The sequence below is a fragment of the Ailuropoda melanoleuca genome, chromosome 6 (genome assembly GCF_002007445.2).
Source record: "Ailuropoda melanoleuca isolate Jingjing chromosome 6, ASM200744v2, whole genome shotgun sequence".
Taxonomy (NCBI): Eukaryota; Metazoa; Chordata; class Mammalia; order Carnivora; family Ursidae; genus Ailuropoda; species Ailuropoda melanoleuca.
In genome coordinates, this window is record NC_048223.1 from 36,851,145 (window position 1) to 36,876,965 (window position 25,821).

Genomic DNA, 25,821 nt, shown 5'->3' on the forward strand with positions numbered 1-25,821 from the left:
AAGATTTGCTGGACTAAAGACTTACTTACCATTGAGCATTCACAGGTCCTATGAAGTAATATGAACATGGGAAACTGACAGTACGAGTTCAGAGGCCCAGAACTTGAAAATAAAGACCTAAGACCAATAAGGCTTTCACATAAAAACCAAAAAACATGATTATTATTCAGAGTCTACTCTTCAGGAAGCTGATCTTGACTGCTCTCCCACATTTCATTACCATGACACTAATTCTGGTGAGGAGAGCTGACAAGTCTCTTTTGAAACTCTCTTTAAGGCTTGAACAGCAGTCACTGATAAGCTATTTAGCTATTTAGAAGCAAGGTAAGTCTTCTTAGTGGTTAGTTTTATATATTCCAGTGTAATTAAGAATTCTGATATAGAAAAGATATACTAAAACATATGTACATATGTATCATTCTCAATTAATTTCAAGTATAGAATTTACAAGATTAGCACAAAGAATATCTGTGCGCTCTTCACAGATTCAACTGTTAATATTTTGCCCAATTTGCTTTATTATTCTTTCTCCTCCATATTTTTCTTTTCCCTAAACCCTTTGTGTTTTTGTTTGTTGGTTGGTTGTTTTTGCGAGTAAAGTGAGTTTTATTAAGTGAAGATACAGAAAAAGCTCTCAAGAGCGCAAGGGGTCCCGACAGGGTTGCCTTCCCCTAAACCCTTTGAAAATAAGTCATAGACACATCCTTCAGGATGTATTTCCTAAGAGCAAAGACATCCGCTTATATAATCATGGTATGGTTATCAAAATCAGGAAATTTAACACTGATAACATATAATGATCTAACCTACAGACCTCAAATGTTGCCAACTGTCCCAATAATGTCCTTTTTAGTAACATTTCTATTCTGACCTAGGATCTGACCTGAGATCACATAATGCATTTTGTTTTCCGGACTCGTTAGTCTCCATTAATCTGGAATAATTTCTCAGCCGTTGTCTTTTATGACGCTAACATGTTTGAAGAGTACAAGGCAGCTGTTTCACAGAATGACCCTCAGTGGGTTTTGCCTGTTATTTCTGCATGGCGAGATTCACTGCTATGCTTTTTAGCAGAAATACCACAGAAGTGATCCTGTATTCTTCTCAGTGCATCACACCAGGAAAGAGTTTATCAGTAATCCCATTACTGACAATATGAACGTTGATCACTTGGTTAAGGGAAAGTTTCTCCACTGTACAGTTACCATTTCTGCTTTGTTACTAATTTGTGAAGAGACTCTTTTAACTATATAAACTTCCTCTTTTCATAAAACTTTCACTCACTAGATTTAGCATCCACTGGTGATTCTTGTCTGAATCACTTACTACCATGATGGTTGCAAAATGATTTTTCTAATTCTTTCATTCTTATAAATGTATTAGTTGACATTCTACAGTAAGCAGAAGTTGTTCCTTACACTCACGTATTAACTTATGTGTCAGAAGTAAGGATTCTTATCCAACTCAGTGGGTCTATAGTCCATTATATTTTGATATCAAACAGCCCCACGGTAAGGTGGAACTCCTGCAAGCTGATGTCTACATCTTTCTGACACATCCCCATCATTTCGTACTTTCCCTGCACCAGCCCTGGAATCAGCCACTTCCCCGCGTGCCACATTCTTCCAGTCGCGGAGATGGTTTTTTAGAAACAAGATCTGGTCTCAAGGTATGCTCACTGTTAACTGCGAATCACTGCTTCCAGGCCCGTTCAGCAGAAAGAGCTGACAGATACATAATATTTTGTGTAAGTTATATTTTTTAAAAATTATACTAATTTAAGAAAAGCAATATACTTTACACTACAGCATTTGGCCAACACATATTTAAGAGAAAGAGCCACCCCAAAAAAAACTGTTAGTGAAATGCTCTTAATTACTGGTTAATTTTTCCTTTGAAACTTTAATTTTTTGTCTACTACACAGTAAGCTAGTCATATAAATCTTTCAATTTTATGAAAACAAAGCACACAAAAAACGAACTTGATCACTTAAGATTTTAAAAGTCAGTCAAGAGAATCTCTTTTCCAATGGTAAGAGTAAAGCGGATTTAACAAAGCTCAAGAATACTTAATATTTAAAAAATAAGAGAACATAAGGAGCTTTAAGCCATTTTTTTCTTCTAATATAACAAAAAATACTAAAATTAAATTAGCGAATTGATCAGAGGAGAGAAATTAATCTGCTGAAAATACTAACTCCTTTGCCACCTCCCGTAAGAACTCCTAGAATACTCTGAGGGCGTAAGCACCTGTCTGAACACCCTGGCTGCTTACATGTCACTACGCATCTGTCCAGACAGGCTGCTAAAAAGCAAATCAAGTGGGACAGAACATACCCTAAAGTTTTGTTGGTTTTCTTTCCCTTAATCTGTTTCTCAGCTCATTTAATTTTACCACAGACTCTCTTAGTAATCATATATCCTAACCATTACTTATTAAATATCTGCTTTATTCTTAGAGCTGAACTAGGTGTTCCCTCCAAATACATCGCTTTGACCTACAGGGAAGTCCTTCAATCCCTCTTTATTTACTCTATCACGTCTTCCTCACTCCACTCAGTTCCCCACCCTGTACAGATCTCACAACATCACTGAATTAATTCAGCTACCCTCCAGATGCAATCCTCAATCTTTCACATCAACATCAGATGTGTAAGCCCTCACACCACTAATTATACTCTTCTAGTTTAACCTCTTTCCTTCAGTCTATAAAGTTCTTAAATAACTTGCATGAAAAAAAAACCTTCATCTTTTAAAAAAAAACCTCAAGCATCTAAAAGAAAAGCTGTTCTTCCCACTTTTCCACTCACTGCCATCTAAATGTCTGAACTTCTCCCTCTTCCTCAGCCAGAAAGTGAATTCGTGGTTATGCTTTCCTATATTCCTCTATCATCCTCACTCTAGCTGCCTGAGTTGGGCCCTGTGTCTTTTCTCATATGGACCACAGCAGTAATGTCCCATTCACCTCCTCATCTCTGACTTCTCTTTCAAACACTCCTTCCTCACCTACCTCTCTGCACGGTGCTCAGAATACTCTTAATAAAACCCCTAACAAATCACGTTTCCCATGCTTAAAACAAACCTATGACTTCTCACTGTCCAAAATGCAAAATGCAAGCCTTTATGGAATACAAAGCCCTCTACTATCTGGCCCCTGTCCTGTTGTTGTAGAATCCTCATTCCCTGTGAGCCATCCATACTCTTTTGTACCCTAAGCTCCTATATCTTCAATGACACCTGAATTCCAGAACTATCCAGTCAATCCCAAATGTTCTGTGCTTACACTGTTCCGGCTTTTGGAATTCCCATGCTCCCCTCCTGACTCAGTTTACTCATTTTCCTCCCAGTCTTAAAAATTTTAATTCCAGTATAGTTAACATACAGTGTTACATTAGTTTCAGGTGTACAATATAGTGATTCACTGACTCAGTTTACTCTTACTCATCTGTCAAGATCTAGCTCAAAAATCACTTCCTCTGTTAAGTCTTCCCAAGCCATACCAAAAGAGCTGGTCAGTGCTCTTGTGACACCCCTTCATCTACGTACTTATCTCTAGCACACCATATCAGACTTTTATGTGATTAACTGATAACACGTCTGTCTCCCTTTTTGTTTTTGTCTCCCTTTCTAAACTGTGAGCTCCTTAAAATCAGTGGTTGCTTTTTAATCCATCATTATATCCCCTGTGCCTATCATTCCAACAGGTATTCAATAAATAAAATTAAAAAGTAGAATTACAGAATGAAATTATAATCTCATACAAATAACATAAGCCTGAATGTTAAAACATGTCCCTACCTGATAACTAACTGTTTTCTTTCCATCACTTCCAGTCTGAGGTAAGGTCAACGGTCCAGATACTATCCAAACATCCTCAAATCTCTCCGTCAGTTCTCGACAGTACATTTCCAGTCTGAAAAACAAAGCAAAAAAAGGTGTGATATTCACACAGACATAAATATAGAAAAGAAGCAAACCATATCAAATCCCTAGGAAAGATACCAGAATGCTGAATTTGACAAATGAATGTGAACAAGCGAATATTGCACAAAACACTAAGGACATAAGCCATTATCTTTCCAGTTCTTCGCTGCACAAGAAAACTTAAAAATTATATGCACTCACAGCTACTTACATTTTCCTGTGTGTGCACTGAGTGTACATTTTAGAACTGAAATTTTGTTTTGTCTTCTCCCTTATCTTTCTATGTTGTAGTTCTCAATCTTTTCTGAAGAGTTATGTATCATTTCAACAAGCTGATACACCTTATTTATTTAACCATTCCTACTGTGGGGCAACTGGGTTTATCCTACCATTTCTTATATAATGCAACATTCCTTAGGATAAATTTCAAGGGCCAGAATTACTTTACTGAATATGTATTTTAATAACACCTGATTATATGTAAAAGTAATATTTTAATGGTATTGTACCAATTTACTCTATAAACTCCAAAATACAACACCACAGTTTCACAGCAATCTTTACAACACTGGGATTTATCAATTAAAAATGGTTTTACTAATTTACTAGATACAAATGGCAAGGTTTAATATGCACTTTCTTATACTGCAGTTGGGAGAGATTTATGAGAGATAACGATGCATGTCATCATCCCTCAGCTTCCTTATCTAAAAAGTAAAATCAGCAGTATTATACCTCACAGCATATATGCCTAATTATCAGGTAAATTATCCTCCCAAAAATATATCTCTTGGGAAAGGAAAATGTTAAATGGTACGTGACCAGCCAAAATAAAAAGGAAACTCCATAAGACAAATATCCCAGATCTTTAACAAATATTCTGCAAGGCTAAAAAACAAAAAACAAACAAACCAAAAGGAAACCTACAGATTAAAAGAGTATTAAGAGAACATATCTATATGTTGACCTTGTTTAAATTCTGATTCAAACCAATCAACCAGAAATAAAAAATTAAGAACAATCAGAGAAATCTGAACACTAATTGTAAAACTGGCAATAAGGAATTACTGTATAATTTTTTAGGGGCAATAATCTTGTTCTGCTTCAATTTTTAAAAAAATCCTTACCATCTAAAAATACGTTAAAACATTTATAAATAAAACAACATACCTGTCACCTGCTTAAAATAATGAGTGGGGGAAGGGAGGGTATGTAGACAAAACAAATATGGAGCTATAATTACTCTCCTAATTATTTTGAACCATAAAGTTCTGTTTGAGGAAAATGCAATAGCCTGAAACCACCTCAATCAGTGCTAGTTTTAGATGCTTAAAGAGATCCCCTGACAAAACTGGTTATAAGTATCAAAAATGTGCAAAAAGCCTAGATGATTTTATTGTTAGGGTCTATCAAAAACTGGTTATGTTTAATTGTACCAAACCTTTTTTTAAAAAGCTCAGTAACTCTTGAAATACAAGAAGAAAAAAATAGAGTGCCCTCTGGACATACTCAAAAATCTCTTACTACCTCAGTAATGATATTTTGAGTAGTTTCTTCCAAAACTTGACTTCTGACCAGTGGCAAATATGATCAAAAGAGCTGGCTGTTCTGAAGTCTGTACTCCCACAGACAACTGTACTCCTGGTATACAGCGAAGACAACTCGTCCTTAGTACTTACCTTCAGTAGTGCTAGCTTCTGCTAAACAAACAGTTGATGGGTGCACTAGTACATTCTCCAGGCACATCATTCATCTCCCACAGAACCACATTTTAAAACTCTCACCCCTCACCTGTTCCAATATCCAGCATTATTATCAAAATTCTGAGGTACAATATTAGAAAGGTAAAAGGTTTCAGCCATGGCTTTCTGTGAAAAGAAATAAAAATAGTAACTTGCAATGAAATGCCTTCCCCTTTGAGATTTTACAAAGAGACAATGAAAGCCAGCTCCGTTACCTTGAGGCAATTACAGTGACTACTCGTTTAATAAATGAAAGCCACAGCTATTCCAGGTCAGAAAGCTCAATAATGATTATTCGTAATAGGGGTATAACGAAATAAGTAGTTTGGTGTGCTAGCTTTCTTTGTACTTCCTAAAATCCAAACCAGTAATGTAGACTCTAAGAGCGAAGTTTCCAATATAAAGCTAAAGGACAAATTCTGGTGTTCAGCCTCTGGCAGAGTTTCTCCATAATGGTCAACTTTCAGTAATTACAACACAAACATATTAGTTCAAAAGTAGCAGAGAAGAATTCCTTGTTCCTCTGAATTTCTGGCCACTAGGTTTTCGTTCCACACTCCTGAAAGGCTGTCGTTATTTCCTTCCACTGACTTGTATTAACCATGAAAGCCATCAAGAACCTTCTCTTCAAGTAGTGGTTCTCAACCTTGAATGCACAATGGAATAACCCAGGGAGCTTTAAAAAATATTGGTGCCTGGGTTCCACCCCCTAGAGTTTCTAATTTAATTGCTCTGGATCTGGGCATTAGGATTTTTCAAAACATCCCTAGGTATTTATAATGAGTATCTAAGGTTAAAAACCACTATCTTAATGACAATAATCACCAACAGTTGATGCAGTAAGTGTCATAAAAGACATTTTTCTCCTTTTTTTGGCAGAGAACTAATCCTAAAGTAAAGGAGACTAGAAAGACATGACTACTAAGTATAATATGTAATTCATGACTGTACACTGGGTCAAAAAAAGCTGTAAAGAACACAACTGCGACAATTTGGCAAACCTGTGTATGAACTGTATGTTAGAGATACTGTACAAATATTCAAGAATACATATACACACACTTCTTGGTATGATACTCTGTCATATACACAAATATTCTCATTCTTAGGTGATACAATACCCTGAGCAATCCTGAACAATGCTGAGTGAGGAGGCTGCCTAAGATTCCTCCTCTCCCTCTGCCCCTCTGCCCTCTCTAAAAAAAAGTGTTTGCTATATCATCTTTTCAATTTTTCTACAGGTAAAAATGTTTTTGCCGCACTCTCAACTTTTCTACAGATCTGAAATTTTTCAAAATAAAAATAAATAAATAAATAATCAGCTCCTGAGAGCTCTCCAGTTCTCTTTTACATAGCATTTAGTTTTATTTTTCAACCTGTTTAAGAACGCTTCACTATCTGAGCAAACAAAGGAATTATAGTCAGGAAGGAAAATATAAAATAAAAGTATAGAAATTCTCAAATGTTAAGGTTTGGCTCCTATTATTTTTTAATGCCTAAGTCCCATGGTATACATACTGCCAGCCCCGTATTCCCATCCCTCCCAAAAAATATGCCTACAGATGAGAATTTGTTATCTCCCGCTGGAGCCATGTGTCCTCGTGACCACCCACTCCCAATGTAGTCTTCGTTGAAAGCACTGAAGGTTGGAGGGATGTTGGGATCAGGCTTGAATTTACAATGTTTTCTGTCAGCATCACCTGAAGAAAAACATACAAAATGGTACGTTATTAGTGGACAAATTTCCCTCAAGATTCTCTAAGCAAGGCAAGCTGTTTGCTGCTGGCTAGTATCTCTCTGAGCAGCTAGTACTTAGTGATTGTTTGCATGTCTCAAGTTCCTGGGATAGTTCAGATACCTCATCTGAATTTAGCAAGGACTAGTCTAGGAAAGAATGCTTTTCATACAGTGTAGCTATGTCATATACTTCTGTTTCTAGCCTTTGAAATTAAAGGCAAAAAATCCCCCAGATAGTATTTAAGTAAAAACAATGACCAAATAGCAGAACTATATAAAAAGCTTACATACTAAATAAACTCTTGCTTTCTAAAAAGACCCTCATGTATTATATTTTATGCAACTGTATTTGGTAAGTTTATATGTACTGAAATAATGGATATATATAGACACAAAACAATTTGTTCTGGGCAGCCACAGCCTAGGGGAGGGGGAGAGTGTCTGTGATATCTTGCTTGCTGCCTCTTAAGCCATGACAAAACAAATATTCAGGTTATGAGCTCAATCCAAAAATTACTGAACAAAATATCTGTGTACCACAGGGAGAGAAAAAAATCTCAAATTTATTTATATTCTCACACCTCCAGGAGAGTTTGCCACAGTGGACATCAGCAAACCCTAAGACCACATTTCCCACTGTCATTAGGCCAGATCTTGTTAAATTACAAAAATAATAGGGATAAATGGAACAGACTCAGACTGCTACTCAATAAAGTTTAAAATGGAGACCAATGAAGTTACTGATTCCAGTGTCATTTCATTCAGCCAGAAAAATTTTAAATGATCAGATCCCAAGACTCAGAATAAATTATGACACTGAGCTTTTTAGAACCACTTCATAAAGAAAAAAATTAACAGTAAAATTATTACTAAGCTTCTCTTATGTGCCATCACCAGTGGAATCACTTCCTTACAAGCCTGGTTATCTTTGCCTGGTGCTCACCGTCACTGAAAATTCATCTGTGGGAATTTCCAAAGGCCTAGAATGAAGATGCCTTCCTTGAGATGGATGTAAATTTGTTTCTGTCAGGGTACCTGGAGGCACTGCCAGTGGAGAACTGTGTTAAACCAAGATCAGGGCTTCAGGACTTGATCTATACAGGCTCCATGGCTTCCGGCTATACGTCTGCACGACAGCCAGTGTGTGGCCTCCACTCCTCTGGAACAAACTTTTTATTTTCCTTTTGACCCTTTCCTACTCGGTGTCAAGAAAACGTTCCATATAGTCCCCTAGGGTGAGCAGGCAGGTTAGTTCTGGCTCCCCCATCCTCCCTGGGGTTCCAGGCTAATGCAAGGGGTGCACCCTGGGGTTCCAGGCTAATGTGGGGAGGGTCTCCTATAAGACAATCTACCCTGGGTGAGCCCTAGGTCTCACATTCAGTCTCCCTCACCCTACAAAGGTGCAGAATCAAAAGCAATGTGGCTTTGGTTTACCAGGACTGCCCTTACCTCTCTGGATTCTGGCTTTCCCCCAGATATTGGCTTGCCAATTCACCACTATCATGCTGACTCTTTTTTTTAAGTGATTTTTTTTTTTTTACATATTTCCTATTGTTTTTAGCAGACAGTCTGCTAATAACATTTCCTTTTTTTTTTTTTTAGCAGAGAGTCAGTCTGAGTAATCTAGTCTGTCATTACTGAAAACAGAAGACTCTTTTAGACTAAAATCAAGTAAATCACAAGTATACTGCTTCCTGTTTTCAAATAATATTATTTTACCTCCTCAAATTACACATTACAATGTGAAATGCAGTATTTTTCTTATATGCCTCTGAAAATGGTAATTTAATAGCAGGATAAAATTACTAAAGACGAAATTCCTTACATCTTGGGAAAAGTTTTATATTTAAAGGAAATTCATTAGGCTTGAAACTAAATCAAGTGAGTTTCTCTTGATGTAAGTTTATAATCAGCTCTCAACTGCTATGAAAAAGTTTCCAAATACATCAGTCTCCTGGCAGCAAGGCTCCTGCTATTCTGCTGGTTGGTTTGACTCTAGAAAGGGATACACTCATTTAAACATCAGCATTTTAATATACATAAACAGAGTATGTACTGTAAAGCAAAGGAGAAATAAATGTGTGGGCCTTACAGCAAATTAAAAGGCAAATAAATTAATAAGACAACTATGACAAAAGGTAATACCTTAACACATAAAGAACTCCCACAAATCAATTCAAAAAACAATATCCCAACTGAAAATGGTAAAAATAACTCACAAAGAATAATTCACAAAATATTAACTTTCACTGGTAACCAATAGATGGAAATAAAATCAGCTATTAAATTAGTAATGCTCATTATGAGTGAAAGACAGGACAAGTAGTTAACAGTGGATAGTATAAACTAGAATAATCTACACGGAAACCAATTTAACACTAAATATCAAGGTCTGGTCATTTTAATTACAAGAATCCACCAAGACATAAAAAAACATAAAAAAAGGGGGCGCCTGGGTGGCTCAGTCATTAAGCGGCTGCCTTCGGCTCAGGGCATGATCCGGGAGTTCTGGGATCGAGCCCGACATCAGGCTCCTCCACTGGGAGCCTGCTTCTTCCTCTCCCACTCTCCCTGCTTGTGTTCCCTCTCTCGCTGGCTGTCTCTCTCTCTCCGTCAGATAAATAAATAAGATCTTTAAAAAAACCAAAAAAACAAAACCAAAAAAAACCATGAACAGACTTACATGCCTGCCTACCTCTCCAGTCTCTCCTTTCACATGTTCTCCCTTGCTCCAGCCACTCTGGCCTTCTTTTAGTTCCCTAAAGGAACAAAACTCTTCACATTAGAGCCTTCAGAGATGCAGCTGTGCTCTTCTTTCTGTCTGGAACGCTCCTGTCCACAGTCCATGGACCACCCAACTCCTCTGCCTAGGTAACAGCATCTACCCTCCAAGCCATTTTCTTGGAGAAGCCTTCCTAATCAAAATCAGGTTCTCCTATATCATTGCTCATCACATTCTTCACTGTTCCTTATTTATACTAATCCAACTTGCAATCACTTGTCCTTCAGAACAGTTATTACCAATAATAATTATACATTCATGATTATTTGTTTGATAGGTCAACCCCCCCCCCATGTTAACTCAAAGTGCAAAGAACGAGAGACTATCTGCTCTGGTCCAAAGGCTCAGCACAGTGCCAGACATGTGATAGGCACTTTAAAATTAGTTTTGGAGATAATGAACAAATAGTGCTACTTGTAGCAATATTTAGGACAGAGCCTCCAACTCATATGTCAAGGTACTGATCCTCTCAGCTCCTTAGAAAGCTGGGAAGCGTCTGGAGCTCCTTGGCTACCAGGCAGGTCTATTTATCTAAGTACGCCATACAGACATCATCATTATCTAAATGTGCTGTAATGTGAAAAAAGTTGAATCAATAATCCCCCTTGTTCTAAATTTGTAAACACCTTTCACCAATGCCTTTACTTCTAACCACCTACCCATTATCTTGCTTTTGGATATATGTTCAAGAACCCATCTAGGCACCCGCTTTGACTGATCATAAGACAAGGCATGATTAGTGTAATGCCTAGTCTCTGTTCCAGTTAAAGGGACTCCAAATTGTTCCAAGAGAGCCTTTTCTGCAGAACCTAAAAATGAAAAGGGGGAGAAGGGGACAAAAATAACAAATAATTAGTAACTTTTACTAGGAACAAAAAATGTTAAGGCAGAGGGGTGAGACTTACAAAGGACTGACTCAAAAGTCTAATCAACCAAATCTCATTTTGCAATTATTTCCAACGCAGAGAAAAGAGACAGTAGGCTTTGCCTATAATCAGTTTTAACAAACAAGATAAACTGCAGCTATCTCATTAACTTTTAAATAAGGACCTGATCTTACTGGTCTATCACATCAAATGTCCAAATCTCTGCCCCATAAAGTACCATCTATACAAAAGCAGCAAAGGAAAAACAAGTCATTCCTAGTCACTGATATGATTTAATGGGAAAAAGCCTACTTCCTCATTACATTATAAGAGTTAGTGTGGGGACAAAAACACAGCCTTTTATAAACATTTTAAAAGACTATCATCCATCATTCTGGAACTGAGATGTGCGCTGCAGCGACATAGTGGTAAAACTGGTCTTACTTTTCCTACTGGGAGAAACCAAGCACACATTTAACAAGGAGTCAGTTTCAAAATAACCCTCTCTTGATGCCTTCTCCAGCTCTTCAACCTACCCAACTAGTTCTCCTGCTAAATGCCAAGTATCAGAAGGAGCAAGTTAAATCAGCATGGCAAGGAAAGTGTAAAAAATGAGCATAAACTCCAGGCCTGCGTGGCTCAGTTGGTTAAGCATCTGCCTTCGGCTCAGGTCATGATCCCAGGGTCCTAGGATCGAGCCCTTCATCGGGCTCCTTGCTCAGTGGGAAGTCTACTTCTCCCTATGCCCCTTTCTCCCTACCCCCTACTTGTTCTCTCTTTCTCTCTCTCTCACAAAAATAAATAAAATCTTTTTTAAAAAATGAGCATGAGCTCATTTTCATTGTTAAATATAAGGTACCCCGGTGGCTTGAGAAGTTATATACTTTGCAGAAGGGCTAGCAGGTGTGAAAATTAATAAAGGGAAACCTCAGGAAAGTGGACTCTGCTGCTAGAAGGGGAGGCTGGAACGGAGAGCCATCACTCTCTGTCAATTACAGACCCTGACAAAAGAACTAGCAAGGGAAAGAATCAACTACAGGCCCCCAACAGGGAAAGACAATGCAACTTCTACAAGAAGTTGACTACCCCTGGACTTTGCAAAACAACCCCTCCCAACTTCCTCCGTTCTCTCCATAAAGTTCCTCTCCTTTGGTTGCTGGACTTGCCTATGGTTTTGCCATAGCTTGCTTGTCCTGGATTGTTAATTCCCTACTCTAGTGAAATAAGCCCACTTTTTTGCTGATAAAATAACCCGACAGATTCGTTTTTAAGGTTAATGCGGTACTCTTCATTTGAACGAAGGCAAAATGAGGACAATTAACTAATATGCTAAAACTAGGTGTTAATTTATTCATTCTTCCACACTTAACTGAGTGTCAATTATGTACAGGTAGTGGACTGTATATATGGTGAAGAACAAAACATAGTCCGAGCTGTTAAGGAGCTAACGACCTAATGGAGATTACAGACCTTAAAAACATACATGTGATAAATAACTTCGGGGGTAGAAGACGAGAAAATGAAGATGGAGAAGTACGCGAAAGAGGCAGGCGAGGCCCCAGGTGGAGCGGGAAGGCTAGGAGAGACGAGTACAAAGGCTGAAAACCCAGGACCGCCGGGCTCGGGGCGGCAAAGGGAGAAAAGTCGCGCGTACCGAGAATTAGAATTCACGCCGGAGGTAGGAATCCGGCCCGAAACCTGGGCCAGGGAAGGAAGAGCAGGCCTACGGACTTACGGTCGATCTCCCTCACCGCCAACGCTGCCTCAGCGCCCTGACTCCGGAGCAACTTCATAGCCGTGAACCCGCCTCCGGCGGCGCCCACCACAGCTCCCGCCACGAAGACACTCAGAAAGCGCCCGGAGCCTCTGAGGCGGGAAGCAAAACTTTTGGAAGCCATCTTACCCGGAGCACTTTTGCAGTCGCGCGTGCGCACACCGGCTCTGACGCCTGAAAGCCAATCGCAACCGTGGGACCGAGACACGCATGCGCAACCTGGAGTCGCCCGGTACTAAGCCTCCCTGGAGCCGCGGGATGTTCAGAGCGCAAGCGCACACTCTCCCCGCTGAGGGCTTCGGGAGCCCCCTGGTGACAAAACTGGAGGCCCAGGTGAAGCCTACACTCTCCCCCAATACCACTCCACTCCTGCTCCACCCCCGGTCCCCTTAATCCGGTGATGGGTGGGAGGCATGACGTCTTGAGGGCGCAGTGATGCGTACCTTTAGTCCCACTTGATAGGTGAGTAAACCATTTGCACATGATTCCAGTAAGGCCTCAGAGCCGCCATTCCAACGCAGGTCTGATTCCAAAACGTATGCCACATTGGCTGTCTTCATGACACCTGGCTTTGAAGTTACGGTATATGAGTCCTAACTTCTAAAAATTGCCATGTACCTCCTAATAAGTGTGTTGACGAGCCAGTACTCCATGGTGGCTTAGGATCCTGAATCCGAGAGCAGGTGTGTTACTTCACCTTTCCGGGCTTCTGTTTCCTCTTTTATAGATGGGAATAATGGTAATAGTATCATATATGAAAAGTATACAATAAATATTATTTATGTTTATAAATAATAAAAGTTATTATGATGAAAATGATTAGACCATAGAGTTCTTGTGAGAATTAAAGGCTACCACATAAAGCATTTAGGGAAGAATCGGGGGCATGTCATTAAATGCTCTGTAAATGTTAGCAATTTTTCATTAGTCCTATTTTATCTTGATAGAATATGAAATTCGGACTGCTGAATATCTGCTGACAAAGTAAGGGTTTTAGGCATTCCCACTCAGAATAAATGAGTTTTGTTCATTTTGCAGCACAATCTGCAGCACCCCACGTGGGCTTAAGCAGGAGGCCTTTTCTAAGGACCAGCTAAAGTATCAGGGTTGTTTTGACAGCTTCATGGGTCCACGTACCCTACCCAGGAATACTTATTACAAAGTCATTCTGTATAATCCCGTGTACCTCTGACCCTAATTGGTTGAACTAGGTCAGCTGGGAATCTTTCCAGGGATTGTGAATCTGGATGTCTCTCCAGGTGGCAAAATGTGACGTATGAAACTCTGGCACTATCTGTAGCTTTGTTTCCTGCTAAGTGGACAAAGGAGCAGATGCATTTGGTCTTCCACTGAGCGACAGTGGAGGAAATGCTGAGACCTAAGTGAAGGGCTGTTGTGCAGCTGCCAGGGCTCCCGAAGCCGCGCCACAGCTTGCCTGTACTCAAAGCTTGGTTGGCCCTTTGCCCCAGGATCCTTCCAGTAAAACCCCCTTTTTGTTTAACGGTTTCTGTCATTTGCAACCAAGAGTCCCGACAAATACAACCAGACAACACTGGTGTTATCTGTAGGTTTCAAAGCTATCTCAGCAGCTTCTACCAGAATTTACTAAATACATACATTCACTTAAGAGCTACTTATTTCTCAAGGCCCTACTAAGTGCCGTGTGCTGTGTTAAACATGAATGAAAGATAAATGGTAGGTGACTTTTCCTCATCCAGACCCTGTACTTGGGACACAACAGTGAACCCCACTCTTGGCCCCAAGATATCAAGAACTGGAAGTAAGGGCTGCCTGACTTAGGGTAGGTTACCTCCCTCTGGGCCAGTTCACCCACCTTTAAAATGAAGGAATTGGACCAGTTGTTTTTAAACTGTAGCCAGGGCACCCATAGTTCCACAGGGGTACTTGAGACTTAAGGGAAGGAGTGGGAGGGCAGGTTTAATGGCCCCTGAACCCTCTTCTACTTGCTCTCTTGAGCAAGCCTGTTTTTAGAAATCAGCTTCCGTGTCCAAGTTCTTCTGGTGAAGGAATTCTTTTGCTGAAGTGTGACCAGACGACCTCTCTGGTCCAACCTTCCAACATTTCTAGTTCTAAGATCCTCTTTCAACGTTAGCCTTCCTTTCCTTCTCTGTGCTTATCATTAGGGGCACTCACTAATAGAAGGTGAACTGTCTAAATCTGAGAGAGCAAAATGGGCCATAAGCTGTGACAACTGGTCCCTAAATAAAGGGTTCCTTCATCAAAAATCATTCTCTAAGAGTTCCAAACAGGTTGTTTAATCCTATTAAAGCATGAATAAAAAGGCATTAACCCCACCAGAAGGATTCAAAGCTGGTGTTTCTCCACTTAGCAAATATTAATCACAGGCCAAAAAAATCTTCTGTTACTGCAGAAAGCACTGAGGTGATTTCTGGGGCTTTCTGGTTTTGCTAGGCAGTACAGACTCATTATTTAATTAACAGGAAACCATGTTTTCATCTAGCGAGGTAAGTCAAGAATTCTAAAACGTGAGACCTGGCTTTGTTGATTCATATCTGGGGTGGTGCCCCATAACTATATTTTTTTTATGAGTGACCTTGATACTCAGCCATGCTTAGAAATGGCAGGGCATGTATTCTGCAGTAGTCCTGAATAAAACTTATTTTCTAGGCTTCTCTGCTCCACTTACAAAAATATTGCTCAGGGTTGTCTGCAAAGTATAGGACTGGGGTGGGGGAGGGAGATACAGGAATCTTGGAGATACGGAAAATATACCCCTACCCTGCAGGAACTTACCCCAAGTTCCAAGACAGTCCATTTAGGAGAAATCCAGTGTCTCCAACTAGGTCCTGAGTTTCTGAAGGGCAGAAATGAAGACCTGTGCTGAGCTCCAGTATCACAGGACCATGGTAGACTAGGCAGGAACTCTCAGGGGTGTTCAAGTCAGCCCTGTAAGTGGGAGAACACCACTATACTGATTTCTAATTCCCATGAAAAAAAATTTCAATCCCCTGCCATGTGATTAAGAGAGACAACAGAGTAGTTTTATTATTATTATTTTATTTTCATATACAAAAAGATAAAACTTGAAATAGCTCTAGATTTTTCCTCCTATTCTGTTGGGGTGTGGCTGCTTCTTCACACAGGGGGAAAAAACTACATTCACATCGGTTTATTTGAGGACCCAGTGCAGAGTTCAAGCAGCAAAACCCCAACTTAGCAGATCTAATTTCAAACTTGACACTCATCTAAAATTACCACAGTAAAAAGGAACAAAGATCCACTGCAAATGAATGAACTATGATACAATGTTCTTTCCAAAATGTCTTCATTTTGCAACTGTAATTATTACATGGATGTCTGCTTTAGGCCATTTTAGATGTGTGCGTGTATATAATATATATATGTGTGTGTTATATATATATATAAATCAGCACACTTTTCAAATCCAGACAGGGTAACAGCAACAAGCTTAACTCTGTGTGTGTATGTGTGTGTGTGTGTGTGTATCTTTTTAAACATGATGCTTTAGTATAACTTTTGTTAATTCAGTAGTACAAGCTATTTCTGTTCTACAAAATTTTTATTTTATAGCTACAAGGGTGAAAAGTGACCTATTACATTTACATCTCACATATCCTGGTATACAAACAGTACTTACTGAATTTGAGCCAAAAACTAGAAGTCTTTATTTTTAGCACTTGAAGAGCTTCCTCACTTCTACAGCCTTAAGTCATATACTAGTCACATTTCCAGAGTTTGTAATTACTCATTGTTTTAAACCGCAAGAAACAGGTGAATCCAGACTTTTAATTACAATTGTTATATACAAGTTAGATAACACAGCTCAGTAAGATTTCGCTATCCATCCTAAACCGACACACACATTCTCCACTAAGTTAGACAAGCCTTAGGGGTTTCCTTCTTTTCCTTACACATAATGTACAAATTTAGAAGTAGCTAGTAAAACCGATACATAAAGATGGAAAATGAGAGGTGACATTTTCTGTTGGTTCCAAAATTGGTCCTGCAAGTTTTGTATTCTGCTGTGTTCTTTAACTGTGTGTCTGTTACATACAGAAGCTCTTTTCACAAGAATTCACATCAAACTCTATGTAAGTTAAATTTACAGTACTGTAAAGTTACTCAGATTCAAGGACAAATGTGGAAAAATATTAACAGATGAAAAATTCGGCCTTTTGATGCTACCACTAATATCAAGTCAAATTCATAAGCAGATTCTTTTGTACAGTTGAAAAATGGCATTGTGTGGATTTGTGGCATGGAACTGAAATCGAGAAGTATGCTTCTATTCTGCGGTAACCCTCACCCTCAATTCTTAAGTACCACTCAATTTTCTTTGCATTTTTACAGAATTGTAGAAAAAAATGGGGGGAAAAAGCTGCTGGCATTTTAACAATCCCTCCAACTCACAGGAGGTCTTAACACTTCCAGATGAGGTCTCCTAAGAATCTCTATATGATCACTGGCTCTCAGACGGCCTTTGACAGTGACTTGGACACTTTCCAAATCAAAACCCCAATGTTGCCTACTCTTTCCTACTCTCATCTCTGTCGTTGCTGGTTAACATTTGAATGAGCGCGTTTTTCCCTTAATGGAGAAATTATTTGGCTAAACATACACTTAGCTTGTGGCAGTGCTCTGAGAAAACCCCACTTGGGCTAAAGCACTTGCAGGGACTGAAGTCAACAGTCCACTGAACAGGGCAGAGACCAAACACCTCGAGGGCTGATCAGAACCCCCTGGGAACACACTGACCTTGGCATCCCATGGTCAGCAGGTCAGCCCAGGCAGGCAACCCATACTCATATAGCTGAGTTACCACTTTTAATCTTGGTCTGCCATCTATGCCCTAGAGACAAAAATTCAGATGTGGTGACTGCTGGTTAATTAAACTTTTTGAACTGGTAAAAAAAGGCTCTTTAAAAATATATATATATATTTATTTAAAATACATCAAAATGACAAACAGCCATATCCCGCAAGGCCTAATTTCACAGCAACATATGCTACAGACATCTTCCCAAAATGCACAGTGGTGGATGGTGGGTTTTTTAATCCTGCCATTTAAAGGAATGTTCTACGTTTGAGTTTTAATGACTGGAAATGTGTTACAAAGAGCTCATCTTTGAAACTAATTTGTGTGCAAGACCAGCCAATTGAATCACTTTGCCTATTCAGACAGGAGAATACTGAAAATGGCAGAATTCAAAGAGGAACCCAGGAAGCACCGTTCAGATGACACTCTAGGCCCATCCCACCACAGTGCAGTGAAGAGCTTGCCAGAAGCCCCTTTTTCAGTCCTTGGGAAGAGTTTAAAACAAGTAAGTGCCCATACTTGGCAGGGTTCCTGCGTGTGTATGTTACAAGCCTGCAGTATCGAGAGGACCCAGATGGTGACACGGTTCAACATGAGGTCTGAGGTAACTGGTTCTTCAAATACCTGGAGCACAGAACTGCATCCAGAAATTACAGCTGGGAAAAAGGAAAAAGGTGGGGTCTTGGGCTAGAAAAGACAAGTAGAAAAAAGCTTACAGCAGTTGCTTTTGGGGGGAGGCAGGTGACAAAAACAAAGGCACAACAGAATTACATTCCAAGACATGTGGCTGGAGAGCAGAGAAATGTTCTTTCACGGGGAGCAGGGAAAGGAACGACGGGTTAGTTCCTAGACTGCTACTGGACCTGCTGAAACTAAATTTACTCCAAGTATAAAAGGGGTAAAGTATAAACCTTTACTCTGAACCAGACAGAATAAAAAGCACAGCTGGTTTAAAATGACACATCAGGGATTCTCCTGACAAAACCGTCCCAACCAGTGTACTTGTGAGCGTAGCAGCCTAGGTCCGGGGGACAGGCCTTCAGCTGGGCCTCAGGACTGACGATGATACAAAGAATGAGCTCATTATTCACCTTCCCTGTATCCCCATCCAAAGGCTCACCCAAATAACCATCTACTCTCTACCCCAAAATTAAAAGGCTAACATGAAGACTGCCTTCCATCCCCTGGCAGTCATGCTGACCTTTGCAGGAAGAGCAGGAAGGGGCTATGTGACAGCTGGAAGATGCCCTCTGGTAGAGGGCTCTGAGCTTCCTCAGAGGGCTCCCAGTTGTGACTCGCTAGCTGAATGCAGGGAGCTGCCCCAAGCACGCTCATGTCCAAGAGGCCCCAACCACAGAAGACACCACATGCCTGGCAGCTCACCATTTCACTTGATCGCTGTGTCCACACACCACCCTCCTTTTCTGAATAGTCAGCTGGAAATTCTGTCCTGAAAACTGGAAAATTTGGTCCTAGATAATTCAGTGTTGTGGATTCCTCAAATCACCAAACTCTTATTTCAAATGTTTATAGCCCGAATCTTAATCGTCCCAAGTCTGCACTCCCGCGTAATTTCTGTTCCTCAGAACACCCTCAGATGACTACATCCTGTGGCAGGAATTCACAAACTCATTTTTGACTTCAGAACCCTTTGTTCAGAAGAAATCTCAGGAGGAAGCACAAATGTTAAACACACCACAGGCTCTTCCTGCCGCTCCCCAGCCCCTCGCCTCCCGATCTGGGGAGCGGAGCCGGAACATCACTGTCCCACACAGCCAAAGAGGAGTTTTGGCCAAATGAGACCCAACACGGGCCTCCATCTGCCAGTGTATCACGAGAATCCATATGAGCACTAGGTAAAATCTCCACGCCACTCACACTCCAGTGTACATTTATCCTGAAAGGTAAAGCTCATTACTCTGATTACAAAATCATTCTCATTCAAACTCACTAGACTTTATAAAAATAATCTGTGGTATAAAACAATCTCCACACTGTGCAGAAGAATCTGTCAGGTGATATAACTAAATATATATGTAGAGCTATAGATTTTTTAAAGTAAAATTTCAAGTGTCATATCTCTATTATATAACCTATTCTTTTATTTACAATGCTACCTAACAACATTCCGATGCAAACGTGATTGGGAGAAACAGAATGATCCCATGCCCAACCAACAGCAGAAATTCCCAGGACTCAAGACAGAACACATCCATTCGTGTACAAAAACAAAAACATAAAATAAAACCCATCCTTAAAAAGCATTAGCTAATAATGGGTCATATTTTTCATAACTGTGAGCTCAAAAATGTAAACTTTGCAAATAAATGTAACACTTTCCCACAGATGTCCAGAGAGCCCACATTTGAATAATCCATTGCATACACACGTGTCCGAGCGTATACTTCTCTCGGGTCCTGTGGTTGGCGTGCAGTGGTTCTCAGAATTGCATAGACCCCAGGCAGTCCAAAGATACTCCCGGAGAGGAAGGGCAGCATAAGGCCCATCACCACACACTGGCATTTAGAGACTATGCATTTTAATTCATGAGGAAAAACCACTTGTATTCTCTCTACAAGCTGCCATAGGAGCAAATAAAGTATCACTGGTTTTGGCACTACAGGGATACATGGAGTACCACAATCAGAAAGTCCTGCTTCATTCACACCTGGAAGATACAGTCACAAAAATGTAAAAGCTTGGTAAAATTTAAATAGCGACAAATCATTTAAATTCAAAATCTTGTCCAAATCAAAGTTTACAATGGACCCCAAATGAGTATAAAATAGAAATATTCAAAGTATCCCTCTAGATAATTTGGACTTTTATGTGATGAGTTTATGGGTCTCTTAGACCCACTGTTTTAAAAATGTAGCTGAGTCAACTGAATTAATTTCCAAGGGGGGGCATTTTAAACTTCAATTTCTTTTTGCTACAAAACTAAATCATTATCTTAAGAAACTTTTCCAAGCCTTCTAAAGGTTTGGGATACATTCATAGGTGGATTGCTGGTTACAAATCAACTACCAGGAATCTTAAACAACTATGCATATAACCCTGAATTCATTAAATCTAGACTGAGAAGATAAACAGTTCATCAACTGAATTACTGGGCCTGTTTCTTTACTTAAAACATTACTGTTGATCAAGACTTAAATTCGTCATTACTAGGTGTCACACCTATTAGCTACTAATTTATTAGTTCAGCTTTTATAAGCAGCCGTTAACTAAGAAATTCATGGCACCCAAATGAGGAGAAAAAGCTATGTTGCCCTCTTTCCTTTCTGGCTGCTCACCCTGGATGGGAGGTGGGGAAGGTAGATGAGTCAATTCACTGTGCTTCTTAGAAAGGTGTGGTCTAGGGAGCCCCTGACATGTGAACCAAGCCTGGCCATCTCTCGAAAGATGAACTATTAAGAACCCAACAGGCTACTGAAATAGCTGGGACTGCAATCACACTGAGTTAGCTACAAGGAAATGCTTTCAATTCAGATACTCTCTATTGAGACAAGTTCTCAAGAGTAACACTTGTCTGTTCGACTTCTAGTACCAATACTAAACACTTACACACATAGGCTTACTGTAGTGCTAAAAACCACCAAATCCTTGTATTACCAGTATGCTGAGAACTTTACACTGCATCCTAAAAAAGGCAAAATTCCATTTGCAAGAGGGCCACCCAATCCCCCCACTCCAGATGGAACAGCCACCTCCCTACCCTCATGGCTCATAGCATCAGGGCCACATGACAGGCTTTCTGAGCCACACACACACACACACACACATACACACACACACACACACACACACGGGCGGCTGGGCTTGTGACCAAAGAAACACCACACACATAGCTCAAGCACTCAGTGCAGAGTCAGGGTAGCAGGGAGCAAGAACATGGCAACTGGAGAGAAATGTGACAGAGCAGAAAAGTGCTGGGTCACCTGCTTTGCTTTGTAAAGCATGACATGACAGGCCAGTACAAGAAGACTGGCCTGGACCCTAGGGGAAGTGAAGAACTAGCTCAGAGGCCTGGAGAGGAGCGATTCTGAACGGGGCTGAGAGTATGTGAGCTGGGGCTCAAGCCACTTGAAGATGTTCAAAGCTGAACAAGATCTCTCTTGTTCTGCACACATCCCCAAGTCCAGAGAGGAGGAAAGCTGGCACACATGGGGAGCCCCTCCCCAGGCAGCACTGATCCCTGCAGGCACCTACACCTATGGAGCCACGTTGAACAATGAAGCACAAGCCGGCCATGTTCAACACTGAAGGCCAATGATGGGCCAATGATACTCACCACTTCCCTTCACAGCCACATCTCCCTGCCTCCTAAGGACACCCCACCTACAGTCCTCGCCCTGAGTCAAAGGACTCCTGGGAGGGACCAATGGTCCCAGGAGAAAACCTGGCTGATGCCAGCCCCTAAGGACTATGACCAGGGCCTCCCCTGGCCCATCAAGAGTTCTTTGAGGACAGTGTGACACAGTGGCCTCTGTCCCCACTCGTTTCCTCCTTCTCTTGCTCATTCCTGTATTTCTCTGGCTTGGGATGTCTTCCCGGTGATCATGGACGTTTTCAAACAGAACACGTCTCTTCCAAAGCCCACCCCACAGCCAGGAGCCCGTGTGGATGGAAGAACACTAGAAAGGAAGGAGCAAGGATCCTTGGCCACTTCCCTCCCCTGACTTGGGCACCCTCTCACATTAGGTGGGGCATCCTCTCCCACAGGCAGGCAAAATGATGCCAGACTCCTACCCGTCTTCCACAAGAGCTTGGGGTGGGGGAAGAGTAGTTCTCTGAGCTCTCCAGAAGTGGACACCGCATGAAATCTTTGCAGAAAAGAGCACAGGCAGAGTCCCTATAACCCAATAAACATAAACCAGAGCTCTAAATGGTTCACTCCCCCAAAGAATACTTGACAGCACACAGACGCTTTATCTGAGGCAAAAGACCCACCCAGGCTCCCAGGGGCATGCCCTGGAAAAAGATCACCCACCTTCTTCTGCCATCAACAGCAGTCAGGGATACTGCCTGATGGGTGCATTTTACACCACAGCAAGAGGGAAAGGCAGCCTGAAGCCTAAAGAACTGGCACTCCCAGATTCCCCTCTCCCTGGCCACACCACACAGGAACCATCTCCAGACACTGCATTCTGATGCCAAGGCCCGAAAGCCACCACAGCAGCTGAGCACAGGGTCAGCAAAGAGGGAGCCCACACAGATAAAAGGCATGTAGGCCAATGGAAAGGCATGTAGGCCAATGGGAAGGCCTGCCCTATTGGTACTGCGAGCTGACCAGCAGGTCCCACACCAAGGCCGCAGCTCAACCCTCCACAGCCAGGCCAAAAATGAGTTCTCACAAGAATGGAGCCGAAAGAAAAATCACCCAGAGGAAATCTAAAACCGAATGGAGAGGCAGGGGTTTAGTGTTCCACACTGGGTAGGATGAGGGATCTCATCATTCCTGTGGTGAATCAGCTACATCTGTTAGTGGTTTATTTGTTGCTGAGGGTGAAAAGCAGATGCCAGAAAAGCAGAGATGCACTGCCTGAGGTGAAAGCTAAAGAAATTAGATATGGCACTTTTCAATAAATATTTTAAAGCTTTTCAAAGAAATAAGTGGAAAAGAAAAGCAACTGCTGTAAGGCCTGTTTTGCTGTTAAAAATTATTCCGAGGGAAGAAAAATACCACAGCACAAAATAGTTTAAAAAAAAAAAAAAAAAAAGACAACACAGCCTACCAAAAAAAAGACAAAAAAACCTGTCCCTGTAACCACCTTGGCCAGCTCACAGCTTGACCCATGAAGCAAAAACTGAGCTCTGAGAGGCACACACACTCACCTCCCACAGCACCCTGTGCCCAAACGTGGAGAAAAAGGGACACAGCCAAGTGGCAGGCTCCAGATGCACACGGCGTGCCAAGCAGGGAGCGTGCACGCTCAGACTGTGACTCCAGGGCACAGTGAGAACTCGCTACTCCAGACACACCACTCTATCCCAGACTGCCCCCAGCCATGGTGTGGACTCACAGAGACGCTCCCGGCCTCCTCCACGATTGCTGCTGCTCAAGAAAATTACCTCAAGCACGTCTAAGGGCCACAGTCTGACCAAGTTAAAGTGGGGTTACCTGTCATTCTGAACACTGACCAAGTTGGGGGAAAGAGCTGAACCTCCATTAAGTCAAGAGGAGGCACCCCTCTGCCCTTCTCACCCAGGTCAACCTCTCCCCATCACTCACCAACTCACCTACCCTCAAGATGAAAGAGATCCAGTTTTTAAATAAAAGTCTCAAGAAACCAGAGGGAAACGCCTTCACAAACAAAGAGTGATGAATGCCCAGATGGCCCAGACAGCCAATCTACAGTTGATGACAATTATTTACAAGGGGGCGTTATCAACAAAAATGGTAGCACTCCCTAGAAGACTCAAACTTTTTTTCTTTTTCTCTATTTCTTTTAAACTTTCTTGTCATAAAAGCCAACTTACATTAAAATATACTTACTACGAGACAACACAACTAATAAAATATATAATAAAACTTACACAAGTAGAAAATTCTGAGGTATTTCTGGTTTGAGGTGGTCTGTGGTCGTGAAGTTTTAATTCTTTTACTTTTCAAAATTTAAACCTCGGAAGCCACATTGCAAAGCATGTGTGTATATGTGGATGTGTGTTTTGTTTTTTTAAAAAATTTGCATGTTTCATAAATTAAAAAAATTCAAATGTTGAAACAGCAGCATTAGGAACATTCACTGACTAGAGCAAGGTTATGGCATAATAGAGAAACGGTTTTTAGAATATGCACCTCTTTGAGGGGTCTGGAGAAAGCCGTGTGCACGAGCCACATAAAGGGACAGCAATGTCACCACACAAGGCAAAGCCAGCGCTGCAGGACTCTCGGGTCTTCAGAGGCAGGCCGCGGCAGCCCCACCCAGGGAATCCTCTGGCCCTGGCAGGGCAGGGCGCCCTATGGGCATTTCCCTCAACTGCACCAGGAGGAAGCAACGTGTTTTAACTTCTTCCTCCGTTACAGATATTTACAGCATTATCTTATGAAGAATACAGTCACAAAACACGATGATTTCTACCCTTACCTAACCTTAAAATGAGGGCAGAAAAAACGTTTTGTCTAATCCCCAAGCCCAAGTCAGTGGGAAAAAACTGGTCAGGGCCAACAGGTGGGTCAGAGCCACACCTGCTTTCAGACTTTCTCCAAACCCCGCACTTGCCGTTAACGCTCGGCCTCCACAGGTCCTTCCCCTCGATTCCTGGTTACCTGAGAAGTAGCCTCCTACCAAAGGATGTTGCTCCGGATGTGCCCGAGTCCAGTGTCGCTCTGTTCCAAACCCCATCCCCAGCTCTATCCTCCCCTTCCAACTCCGGTCCAGACCATCCTCATTCTCATCCCCGTTTTTCCTCGGTCAGGACAACACCCGTTAATCCGTGAAAGACACATCTGCTGTTTCTTAAACTCACTGTCTAAAAAGGGAGAAAAACAATAAAGGGGGGAAGGGACGAGGGCAGGGGGAAATTCCTCCTCTGAGGAAGGTGTGTTCTTATGTAACAGTCTTCAAAGGTTCCTCTAGGTAGAGTTTGCAGCATTAAGTTTCCTAAGACAGGAGATGGGTTTCTTTGTGTCACAGATTCTGAGACAACGAACAAAGAGAAAGCGGGAAAAATGAACCCCAAAGGACAGGAGGTGACTGAGGCTCTTCAGCATGGCGCTGGTTCTGCATTCACAGCTCAGCACCTCAACGCCTGCTGACGTGTCCGCTGTTTGCGATACAGTAGAGCAATGTGCTGGTAAAAACTGATCCAATCCAAAAAATAATATTAATAATAATAATTATAATAATTATAATAATAATAAAAAGTCAAGGTAAAATAGCAGCTGCATTTTATGTGTTTGTTGGTGTTATGGGATTTCCAAAACAAAACACAACTTTTTTTCCTTTCCTCTTCAGATCCATTCGTGTCCTGGGCTTAGATGCTCGACTCCTTAGGGGGCAGGTCCACATTGGTGACGGAGGTCACCAGGGAGACAAGACAGTCCGAGGTAGTGCCGTTGACCGACCTCCGGATCAGGGACACCCGCTCCTCCACACAGCCTGCAGACAGGCGAGCCTCTGCATCATGGTCCCAGCATTCCTCGATGGTCACGCAGAGCTGGGCCAGGCCCT

General features: G+C 41.4%; 2 protein-coding genes and 1 long non-coding RNA gene across 8 annotated transcripts in view; 1 reads left to right on the forward strand and 2 right to left on the reverse strand.

Moving 5' to 3' along the window:
* EXOG (exo/endonuclease G) overlaps window positions 1-12,994 on the reverse strand; it is a 31,150-nt gene extending 18,156 nt beyond the window's left edge. Inside the window, exons 1-6 of one of the 5 annotated variants that reach the window (XM_034662230.1) lie at window positions 12,787-12,991; window positions 10,845-10,994; window positions 7,227-7,366; window positions 5,716-5,792; window positions 3,799-3,913; window positions 1,680-1,724 (exon numbers count right to left, since the gene is read on the reverse strand). In XM_034662230.1, coding sequence (XP_034518121.1) covers window positions 1,680-1,724; window positions 3,799-3,913; window positions 5,716-5,792; window positions 7,227-7,366; window positions 10,845-10,994; window positions 12,787-12,949 — 690 coding nt within the window. In that variant the 5' untranslated portion in view covers window positions 12,950-12,991. Of the gene's footprint in view, window positions 1-1,679; window positions 1,725-3,798; window positions 3,914-5,715; window positions 5,793-7,226; window positions 7,367-10,844; window positions 10,995-12,705 lie in introns of all 5 variants that reach the window. The other 4 variants (XM_034662232.1, XM_034662231.1, XM_002914633.4 and 1 more) reach the window with 4 other exon arrangements.
* Window positions 12,995-13,059: 65 nt separating this feature from the next.
* Window positions 13,060-25,413, forward strand: LOC109488907. Its single transcript, XR_002141777.2, has 3 exons — window positions 13,060-13,287; window positions 18,007-18,149; window positions 25,285-25,413. It is a non-coding gene; the product is annotated as an uncharacterized LOC109488907 (long non-coding RNA).
* Window positions 16,284-25,821, reverse strand: part of ACVR2B (activin A receptor type 2B) — a 39,315-nt gene continuing 29,777 nt past the window's right edge. For both annotated transcript variants that reach the window (XM_034662228.1, XM_034662227.1), the window contains exon 11: window positions 16,284-25,819. In XM_034662228.1, coding sequence (XP_034518119.1) covers window positions 25,625-25,819 — 195 coding nt within the window. In that variant the 3' untranslated portion in view covers window positions 16,284-25,624. The remainder of the gene's footprint in view (window positions 25,820-25,821) is intronic.